The 11708-nt window shown below is 44.4% G+C and overlaps 1 protein-coding gene across 7 annotated transcripts in view; it reads left to right on the top strand.

Moving 5' to 3' along the window:
• The first annotated feature begins 5151 nt into the window (after positions 1–5151).
• LOC127697741 (uncharacterized) overlaps positions 5152–11708 on the top strand; it is a 37543-nt gene continuing 30986 nt past the window's right edge. For 3 of the 7 annotated variants that reach the window (XR_007980522.1, XM_052201036.1, XM_052201035.1), the window contains exons 1-2: positions 5286–5980; positions 7362–7460. Coding sequence is in view for 2 of the 7 variants with exons in the window: in XM_052201039.1 (XP_052056999.1) it covers positions 5269–5277 (9 nt within the window). In the remaining 5 variants the exon portion in view is untranslated. The other 4 variants (XM_052201038.1, XM_052201037.1, XM_052201039.1 and 1 more) reach the window with 3 other exon arrangements.

The following is an 11708-nucleotide window of genomic DNA, read 5'->3' as shown; positions in this document are numbered from 1 at the left end:
ACAGCATCCCTCCTCTTTGGAGATGCAGCATTCTAGATTTCATCTTGAAAAGCCAGTCCCTTCTCCAGTGCCAAACCTAAGGGTACCTTGATCTTGGATTTACAAGTCTCAGAACTATAAAAGACAAATTTCTGCTCCTTATAAATCACCCAGTCCATGGGGTTTTGTTCTAGCAGTGTGAAATGAACAAAGTCAAGGACTTTAATGTATTATCATCCGTTGACCAATAACAAAACCAAGTTAAGAGTATTGAACTTGTGGGTCCAAGATCATACATCCTACAAAAGCAAAAGCTGAGTTAAGATATCTGCACTTTCTGAACCCATGTTATGTCTAATTCCAATAGTCAGACATTAGGCGTACACTTGTACGCCTCTCTTTGGCTACCAGGCTAGTGAGACAAATGTTCCCAAGAAATTAAAAATTCTCAGGGAATCTCATGCTGGGAGAATGGAAGACCTGGTGCCAGCTGGAAGAGGAACTTGTCTCCTGGAAGGAGATTTCATGCTGTTTTGACAATTTGTTACATCATCTTGCAAACAAAAACAAACTGGAGCTGAGGTACTGATGGGTCACCACCTTATCCATCTGTTTAGCTATGCATTCTTCTTTCCCTCTATTTAAAAGGAAACCTATGCCGAGAACTGGAAGATGAACTCGGGTCTCTGGACCTCTTTGTTCCTCTTCCCAATGAGGCCACATTGAGTAAGTCCCCTTTCTCTGCTTCCCAGTGACAGGCCTGAGGATGCATGGTGACCTGAGTATAGACTGTCAGGGCTGCCCAGGGGGCAGGCTCTGACCCTAACAATCCTAATAACGATTCTGGCAAGACTGCCCAATCTCTTTGAATTGTTCTTAGGGAAGACTGTACAGGCCAACTAACCCTCAGTTCATAAAATCAATAATGTAGTGATAATGATGAACAGGAGGAGTACACTTAACACTGAGAACCATGTGTCAAAATAAAAGTCAACATGCTTCCAGATGAAACTCAAATGCAGAAGTTCTAGTAAGTTCCCCCAAAGAAAGAAATGCCAAGTGGACATTAATTACTAATTTTAGTAGCAAAATATGTAACTAGTGTTTTATTTTAATATAATGTTTGAATAAAATGTGTGGATTTTCCCAGTTTAATGGTGGCCTTGGTTTTCATAAACTTGTTTTGTTCCCAAAGTTCTAATTTCCTTATTAAGGCATTCTCTCACCAAAGGAGTTTTTACATCATGAATATAGAAGTAGAAAAATGGATTTGCATAAAAAAAGAGAAACAAAACTGTAGAGTTTTTTTAAAAAAAAATGTGCAAGGAAAAGAAATTATGAGTATAGAAAATTCCAATTCTGAGTATGTTGCAATAATATTTAAAATTTACTTCTTGCTTGAAGCAGAGATGTTGAAGTGCATGCATTTGAAAATGAATAGCAAAAGCACACAGACTTTACTCCTTCTGAAAATAGGTTTTATTCTTTCCTATAAAATTTGAAGGGACACATGAAGGAGAAGGCCTGTGTGTGGAGGGTAGAGGACAGCTTACTGAATCTGCTCCCTCCTAATAAGTGGCTCTCGGGAACTGAACTCAGGTCATCAAACCTTGCAACAGGTGCTTTTACCTACTGAGCCATCTCACTGGCACACAAAGACTGTATTTCCATTCCTAGAACCTACACACACAAACACACACACACACACACACACACACACAAAATCTGGGTGTGGTAGTATGTGATCAGAATCTCATTGCTCAGCGGGTAGAGACAGGAGGATCCCCAGGGTTTGTTCTCAGCCAGTCTAGCCTGCTCTACAAATTCCAGATTGGTGAAAGACCCCACACACAAGAAATGTTAAATGTGTGTCAGTTCTGCATGGACTTTCATATTTCCCTGTCTTCTAGATACTTGGAAGCCAGAACCCTCTCTGGCATATACTTCCTGCTCAATAAAAATCTGTTCAATAAAATGACTAAGCAATCAAACTTAAGTGATGGGGGTGGGGTGGGAGTAGTTCTCCAAATTTAACTGATATGAGCATTTAAGCAAATAACTTAGCATTTGTTCATTATTTATTTAAAAGGTCTTGCAAGAAGATACTATTTGTCCTGCCAGATATAAAAACTAACAGCAGGACACTGTTTAGAAGTAGACAATAAATCATCAGGACCGACAGGGTTGCTAGAGAGACCACTATGATGAGTATACACACCCATGTGTGTTCCTCAAGCCTGGTAAATTATGAAATACAATTAATTTTCACAACAACCTGATTACCATAGACCAAGCAAGTATTCGGAAACATCAAGCATTCAACTTTATTTATTTATCTATTTATTTATTAGCAAGGTCTCTCTATAACACCTAGGACAGTCTAAAACTCACTAGCTCAGATTGTTTTTGAACTTGAGATCCTCCAGCCTCAGCATCCCAGATTACAGGCAAATATAACTCTGATAAGCAGCATAAACATCTTTCTAATTGTTTTAAAGATTCCTTATTATTATTATTTTTTAATTCTTATGTTCACTGGTATTCTGTCTGCATGTGAGGGTGTTAGAGCCCCTGAAACTGGATTAAACAAGACAGTTGTGAACTGTCATGTGCGTGCTGAGAATTGATCCTGGTCCTCTGGAAGAGCAGCCAGCGCTCTTAGCCTCTGAACCATCTCTCCAGGACCCAGCATAAACATTTTATTTGAGACTGTTTTTTTTTTTTTTTTTTTTTTTAGTCTTTTTTATTTTCTTTTGAGACAGAGTCTTAAAAGAATCTGCAACTGAATCTGGCCTGGAACTTATTCCATAGACTATATTAACTTTGAACTTGTGGCAATCCTCCGGCTCAGCTGCCAAAGTGCTGGAATTACAGCACTTTGTGATACATCAGTGCATGTCTATCATAATAAAAAAGGAAATTAAAGGGCTAGGGGGCATAGCTTAGTGCTAAAGTGTGTTTGTTTGCTTGGCTACCTGAGGTCCCAGGTTTGATGGACTCCCAGCACAAGAATAAAAAAATAAATGACAAAGCTACTAAAGAAGAACGTTCACAGAAATGTAGGTGTGAGTGTGGGTGCCTGTGTGTGTGCCTGTGTGTGTGTCTGCGTGGGTGCCTGTGTGTGTGCATGTTTGATTGCATGTGGAGGTCAGAAGATGACTTAAGGTGTCAGTCTCTGCCTCCCACTTTGAGACAGTGTTTCCTGTTGTTTGCCTCTACACACACCAAGTTTGGGTAGCCGGGGAACTCCTAGGAATTCACTGGTTTCTACTTCCCACCTTGCTGTGGGAGAACTGGAATTGTGGTATTGAAAATACTGGGCACAGATTTTTTTGTGGGCTCCGGGGATCTGACACTGTCCCTCTTGTTTGTGCGATGAGAGTTTTACCCACTGAACCGTCTAGGATTGAACTGTGAACAATTTTACAGTTCAGAGCCTGTGAGAAAAGAGAGAGTGTTGATTTGGCAATTGAGAAGACAGACTGGAGCTGGGGGTGGTGTAGGCTACTAAGGAAGAGCTGACCCGGTAATGCAGGAGGCACTGGGTTTTTATTCCCAGCACCATAATAAACTGAATGAATGAAGGAAGGATTAACTAAGTAAGAAAGACTGAAGTGTTTCACGATGGCTCAGTGTGCACAGGTGCTTGCTTCGGAGCCTGATGGCCTGAGTTCAACTCCCAGGACCTGCACGGGAGGAGGCCAGAGCTGACTTCCTCAGGCTGCCATTTCCCAAGCAAACAGTGTTAACCCACAGCAGTTACTTCACAATCCCCAGTCCCCATTCCCCTCTTGGTGTATTTTTCTCAGTTATACTTTACACCCAGTTGATTTTGGAGAGCTACCCTGCTTCACCTAACAGTCTATCAGAAAGAAGTGTTCCCCACGTGAGTGTATCATCTTCAAGTTTGGGGAGAAATCATCTCTACAATGTTTGCAAAGTGAAAACACTGAGTGAAAAGAAACAGAAAGGAAAGCAGATAGGTTAATCACAGGATACAGAAAAGGAGAAAACAATTTATCAGTCAGCATGCAACGCAGCTCAAAAAGGGACCGGTAACTTCATCAGAACACTGCATACTCATGGTGTCTTAGGTCCGATTGGTCTACTACACCATAGGAAAAACATATTCCCCTCTATGGTGCTGGGGACAGAGCCAGAGCTCAGATGTGCTGGGCAGGTGCTCTGCCACCAACCACATCCTCACTTTTTTTCTTTCCTTCTTTTTTCGTATGTGTGCATGTGTGTGCTGACCAGAGGCTGACCAGAGGCTGACCTTGATGGTTCTGTCTCAACCACTGTCCACCTTAGCTTTTGAGACACGGTCACTCACGAAATCTAAGTAGACCAATTTCATTGCACTGGCTAGCCAGCCTGCCCCAGCGGTCCTCCCATCTCTGTCTCCCCAGTGCTGGGACCGTAAGAGTGCAACACCTCACCTGGCTTTTTGTATTATTACATTTTTATTTATTCATTATGTGGGGGGACTGTATGCCCCGGGGCAAGTAAGGAGGTCAGAGGACAAGTTGGAGGAGCTGGGTCGCCCCTTCTTCTATGTGTGTCCTGGGGATTGAACTCGGGTTATCAGGGTTGGCAAGTGCCTTTATTCAGCTAGCTGACCAATGCTGGCACACACACACACACACACACACACACACATGGGTTCTGGGGGATCAAACTCAAGCTGTGTTGCAAGCACTTTACCTACTGATGCATATCCCCAGCACTCTTTTTTTTTTTTTTTACAGTTTTTTTGTTTTGTTTTGTTTGATTTGGTTTTTCGAGACAGGGTTTCTCTGTGTAGCCCTGGCTGTCCTGGAATTCACTCTGTAGACCAGGCTGGCCTCCGACTCAGAAATCTGCCAACCTTGCTTCAAACATAAGCAAAAGCTTGGCGTTGAAGAGCTCACTGTGAAAGGTAGGGTACTGCAGCTCCCTCCTGCCTTCAATCCACACTTCTCCTTAAACCTAGGAGCGAAGTCTGACTTTTTACCCTCTCCGGTGTTTAATCTATCCAGGGGGTTGATTCACTATCACTGGCAATACATCTACTCAATTGCCACTTCTTTATTTATCGAGATGAGGTGTTATCTGGTCAAGACTTCCTTCCTGGTCTGTTAAGAGGAGAGTTCAGTTCCCTTACATCCCCACCCCTTCACCACGAAGGATGGCTCGCTACTTTTAGTTCCCCTATTGATGTTTTAGGAAGCTCGCTTCAGTTCTTGTAACTTCTGTAATAATCATCTTTGCTTCCTGTTCTGTTTAATACGATCTGTATCTCTCAGCTCCATGTTTCATGTAAGTGTCTTCTTTCACTTCCAAAATTGTTTTATTGCTGTCTTTGTAAGATATCAATAGTTCAAGGGATTGGGAGTGGGGCAGAGACAGAGAGAGGAGGGGATGGAGACCAAGAGAGAGAAAGAGAAACAGAGACAAAAAGAAACAACAACACAAAACCATTTGCACACCAGGCTGGGCGTGGTGGCACAGACCTATAATCCCAGCCCTCTGAAGACTAAGAATAGAAGAGAGTGAGTTTGGGGCTGTCATGGACTACATAGTAAGGTACAGTCACAAACAAGCAATGGAACAAATTTTAAAAATGTAGTGGCTATTCCTGGTTGTCAGCTTGACTATATCTGGAATGAACTACAATCCAGAAATGGAAGGCTCACCTATGATCCTAATCTGGAGGCTCAGAGATACATGTTTCTGACCTGGACCTTGGCATGGAGATCTTGAAGCATAGTGCCTTTGAATTCCAGAAGATTAAGACAAAGAGATCTCCGAGTTCAGGGTCATCTGGGATGAAAGACACTGTGGCACACACCTTTAATCTGGACCACACCCTCTGCTGGAGACCTACGTAAGGATATTGGAAGAAGGAAGATTCACTCACTCTTCCCTGCCTGCTTGCCTCATGGGACTGAGCAACTGCTAGATCCTTGGACTTCCATCCACAGCTGCTGCTGACCATTGTTGGGGAGTTGGACTATAAGCTGTAAGTCATCGACAAATTCCCTAGCTGTATAGAAACTACCCATATGTTCTGTGCCTCTAGAAAACCCCGACTAATACAAATAATGACTTTCCTTTGTAAATGAGAAAGGTCCAGCATTGTAGCTTAGCAGAGTGTTTGCCTAGCATACATGAAGCCTTGAGTTCCACTCCCAGCCAGCATACACTGAGCATAGTAATGCATGCATAAGAGGCAGGATGATCTATAGTTCAAGGTCATCCTTGGCTACATAGCAAGTTCAAGACCAGTTTGGGTCATATGAGGCCCTGCCTAAGAGGAAAAGTCAGATAGTCTGTTCATCTGTTCAGGCAAGATCAGAAAGTGATATAGGGACGGACACACATCTACCTCTCAGATCTTCAAATACACATATCTATTCTTATCCTTCTTAAAAATAACAGAATTGCTGATCCATTGATGGCCACCAGGCTCATTGTTATTCTATTTAACTTTCACCACAATCTTTACCACAATATTAAAATCAACTTTATTAACTCAGTCCTGATCTTTCTTTCTCAATATTCTACACTTTTAGGATCGGCATGGTGAATTAATGTCAGGGTTCTCTAGAGTCACAAAACTTATGGAATGTCTCAATATATTAAGCGAAATTATTGGAATGACTTAGAGTCCAATTAACCCAACAATGGGCTGCTGTGTTGCTCAGTCCCAGGAGGCTGGGTGTCTCAGCTGGTCTTCTGCATAAGCTGGAATCCTGAAGAGGTAGGTTCCAGCGGACGTGCTGGCAAGTAAGTGCAAGTAGGCAAAGATGAGTGAGCCTTCCTTCTTCCAGTGTCCTTATGTGCCTCCAGCAGAGTGTGTGGTCCAGATTAAAGGTTAACATAAGATATTCTTGACTTGGAACTTGCACTGTCCCAGGCTGGTCTTCAACTCAAAAGATCTGCTTGCCTGTCTCCTGGGATCAAAGGCATGTGTGTACCACCCTGTCTGGGCCTAAGCTTTTCATGGCCACTGTGCCACAAGATCCAGACCAAAAGCCTGTGCCTTCTAACATCACGATCTAGATCCCAGGTGTGGTCTGCATTTCTGGATTGTAGTTCATGTCAGACATAGTCAAGTTGACAACTGTAATAACTATCACACATGGTAACTCACACCTATAAATCTGTAAACTTGAAGGGATTGCCTCAAGTTTCAAGCCAGCTTGGGCTACCTAGTAAGTCTGAGGCCACCAGAGGCTACAGACTAAGACCCCACTATAGAAAATAAAACGAGAGTTGAAGGAGCGGCTCAGTTGGTAAAGAGCTTGCTGGACAAGCATGAGGGCCTGAGTTCAGATCCCCATAAAACAGGTAAAGTCAGACTCAGTAACGTGTGTCTGTAATACCACTCTTTCCATCAGAAAATGGGAGGCAGAAGCCAGAGAATACTTGGGAGCGTGAGGGCCCATAAGCCTGCAGCATAAAGCAGAATTCCTCAAAGAAACCCTGCTTCAAACAAGGTGATTGGTGAGGAGCAACGCCTGAGGGCAGGCTGTCACCATGCTCACTAGAGCACAAGATTCTGCATTCTGCTATTCTCCCTCTCCATCCTCCTCTCCCTTCCTCTCTTCCTCCCTCCCTCCTTGCCTCTCTCTCCCCCTCCTTCTCCCTCTCTCAGATGCTTGCACACACACACACACACACACACACAAGCAAAGCCAAAGATTCTGTCCTTTTGGACATAAACCATGGCTTCCAAACACATTACATATTGACTTTTTTTCCCCCAGGAAAATTAAAGCACCTTGAAATTGGGCAGCACGTACTTCCAAATTCTTTATTTTTCTTCTTTTCTGTTTTCTCCCTTTCTTTATTCTGTTTCTTTTATTTTTCTCTCTCACTCTTTTAATGTTGCTGCTAAGAAAGCAAGGGCTCCTAGAGCTGGCTCACAAAGTCACAAAGAGTAGAGCGAAAGCTCTAGGAGAGCCTCCGGCTTAGGAGGAGCTTCGGGAGCTGAGATGGAGGGTTAGGAAGACCAACACAGAGCTCAGACTGGGCTCTCTGTGCAAGAAACCCAGGTCTGAGCAGGAAACGGGCATCGCCTTGGTACATGCATGGGTGAGAGGTGAGGACCAGAAGCTAAGCTTTCGGTCTGCTCTAGTGATCACACTCAGGGTGAGGAAGCAGGGGTCAGGGTTAGCATATGGCCCCCACCGTCTGAATGAAGAATTTTAAGCTAGGACAAATAACCCAAGCACTCACTGCTCAGGATGGCAAGATGGCTCAGGAGGAGAGCTGATGCTGCCAATTCTAATGACCTAAGTTTGAGTCCTGGGACCCGCATGGTGGAAGGAGAGAGCTGATGACTTCAAGTCACCCTCCAACCTTCACATGTGTGCTGTGGAACACTTACCACCCATACACACACACACACACACACACACACACAATTTTACAGAAATTGCAGCACAGCATCAAACATCCACTTATATTAGCATATATAAATCATGCATAGCGGGTACACTGTGACATTGCCATATGTGTATATAACGTATCTTGACCATATTTCCCCATTATCCTCTTCTGTCCCCTCCCACTCCCACTGATCCCCTTTCTCTTCTCAACCAGTGACCCTCTCCTTGAATGGCTTTTTATTCATTTTTGGTGACCCATATGAGTTTAATTAGGGTTGCTTACAACAGTGTGAGCGAAGGGCTATTTATAGAAGCATGTGCCGCTTACCAGTGGCTTCCATCCTGAAGAAGGTGCACTTCTACCTCCCGGCCGCCATTAACTGCCTGTGGCTGCTCCAGGAGGGGTGGGGCGCTCATGAATTCCCTTCCCTCTGTCAAACATTTATTTTAAACACAGGTACTCAGTAGAGAAGCAGGGATGAGAGCCCCCAGAAGAAAGTACAGGAGGATGCGATGACAAATTTCACTCCACAAAGACATAAATCCAAACATCTGTATTTCTAAGATGGTGCTAAGTGTTTTATGTGGAGTCATTCATATCTGGCTTCTTTCGCTTAGCGCAGTCTTCCTGAGAGCTCATCCATGCTGCTGTTTGGATTTTTAATCATTTGCTTTGTAACATTTCATCATGCATGTTCCTTGTACACAGCATTATGTTACACAGGAACCTTTCACAAGCATGTGAGCATACTCTATGTATGTTCCTCCCATACTTCCCCCTTCCCCCCTTTACACTTCCTCTGCCCAAAGGCCCCTAATTCCTCCAGATAGTTTCATTTCTAGGGAAAAGGCAAGAACTCAGGACAGGAGCCTGGAGGCAGGAACTAGAACAGAAACCACAGAAGAATGCTGCTTACTGGCTTGCTCCCCACTGCTTTCTTACCCTGGTTTCCTATAGGACCCAGGAATGCTTACCTAGGGATGGCACTGCCCACAGTGAGCTGGGCTCTCCCACATTAATCAAGAAAAGGACTTACCAGTGTGCCCACAGTAATTCAACTGTGGTTGCCAATCAGTTGTAGGCAATTCCTCAAGAGAGATTCTCTCTTCCCAGGTATCTAAGTTTGTTTCAAATAGACAAAAATTTAACCATGACATACCATAAACTAATATTTTTTGTTTCTTTACAGATACTCACAATTTTATACTCTCTTTCTCTTTCTCTCCCACCTCAACACAATACTACAATATATACTACAGTATAGTATACACTCTAGCATACCACATTTAAAAGCTGATACTTCCACCAATTGACACAATTCACCCATTAGACTTGTTCTCAAGTGCTGTTGTGCCAGACAGCCTCTCTGGTGTGCTTTTGTGTGTGCAGGAATTCACATGTGTGCATAGCAGATGGCCTCTCTGGTGTGCTTTTGTGTGTGTAGGAATTAACATGTGTGCACAGCAGACAGCCTCTCTGGTGTGCTTTTCTGTGTGCAGGAACTCACAGGCACACAGAGGCTGAGGTCAGCCTTGGATGTCATTGCTTAGGAGCTTGCTATCTTGTTGCCAGAGTTGAGCCTGTCCTTTGCCTGGAGGTCACCAACTAGACTGGCTGGCCAGTGAGCCTGTTGTTGCTCTTCTGGTGCTTGGATCAGAGGTGTGCACCACCTCATTCTCTGCCCCATGCTCCACCACTCCTCCACCCCATCCTCCACCTTCCCCTCCCCCACACCTCCACCCTATCCTCTACCCCATCCTTACCACTCCTCCACCCCATCCTCCACCCTCCCCTACCCCACTCCTCTACCCCATCTTCACCACTCCTTCACCCCATCATCCACTCCATCCTCCCTGACTCCTCCACCCTATTTTCCATCCCATCATCCCCTGCTCCCTCACCCCATCCTCCCCCATTCCTCCACCCCATCCTCATCACTCCTCCACTCCATCCTCCCCCACTCCCTCACCCCATCCTCCACCCCATACTCATCACTCCTCCACCCCATCCTCCCCCACTCCCTCACCCCATCCTCCACCCCATACTTCCCCACTCCCCCATCCTATCCTCTAGCTCTCACATTTGTTCCACCTTCCCTTCTCTAATGTTCCTTGAGCCTTGGCGATGGGCCCTAGATTCCTACTCTTATCTGAGCAGCCACCATGGATTGAATATGAGGAAGTTCACAAGGTAGAGGCTCAGTCAACAGCAAGTGGGTCCACCCACTGAGAGGTGGCCAGACTGTAATGGCTCTGACATTCTCAGTGTGCATCTGATCATGGACTCAAGTCCTTATGTCCACTTTGGGAAGGGGTAGAAATGATCATTGCTAGGGATCTGATGGGAGAAGTGTGTAGGATCTTGTCCTGGCCCCTTCCTGGGTCTCTCACTCTCTCCCTTTTGGCCACCATGAGGCCACCTCTGAAGCTGTCAGCCAAATATATCCCTCCTCTTTTTAAAGTGTTTCTAGGTCTGTCACAGCAACTTCAAGTCTAAGTGACGTGGCTGCTGTAAGCGGAGTGGGAGTTTTCAGCATCATGGGGTACTAATGAAAAGTATTGTGGGGTATTGATTATAGCCTCACCCAGTTGCCCAGCTCAGCTTTGACATGAACAGCTCTTTTTTTCACACATCTTAATTTTAAAGTAAGAAAAATTTAACATAAAATTACTTAATATTAATCTACAGATAATAACAGCATGTGCACACTTGCCCAGTCCCAAACTCTCTTCATCAGTGAACTTCATTGTTTTAGATTTATTGTATTTGTAAAAGTGGTTTTGCCTGCATGTATCTATGTGGGCCATGCAGTACCCTTCAGGATCAGAAGATGGCATTAGTTCCATTTAAACTGGAGCTACAGACTGGTGTCAGCTTCCAGGTGGGTGCTGGAAACTGAACCTGCGTCTTGTGCAAGAGCAACAGGAGCCATGTCTGTCCCCACTGGGTGAACTGTCTAGACAGTCAGAATGTCTGTGCTGAAACCAGCAGGCTTTGCTTAGGATTTCACACTTTCCCTAGCAGTTTCATAGATGTTACTCAACCATGTGGGACAGGGGCTACGATGAGGTTGGAATTAGAAATTAATAATACCTTTACTCTCACCACCTAATATTACCCTCTCGTGGTCTCCTAAATGTTATACGAACCACACTTACACCTGCTTATGTATCTATATGCATATAATATAGGCTAGAACCCATGTATGAGGGGGAGCATGTGCTTTTTTATTTCTGGCTTACTACCCAGGTAGCTTCTCAGTGACACCAGGCAACAAGAAGACAAGCTGCATCCAAAAGTGACCATAGCTAAGGAGGACAGAATGGGTGTGAGCTGCATGGGAAGACTTACTC

The sequence above is a fragment of the Apodemus sylvaticus genome, chromosome 12 (genome assembly GCF_947179515.1).
Source record: "Apodemus sylvaticus chromosome 12, mApoSyl1.1, whole genome shotgun sequence".
Lineage (NCBI taxonomy): Eukaryota > Metazoa > Chordata > Mammalia > Rodentia > Muridae > Apodemus > Apodemus sylvaticus.
Note: the sequence above shows the minus strand (reverse complement) of the source record. Positions and strands in the feature narration are given on the sequence as shown.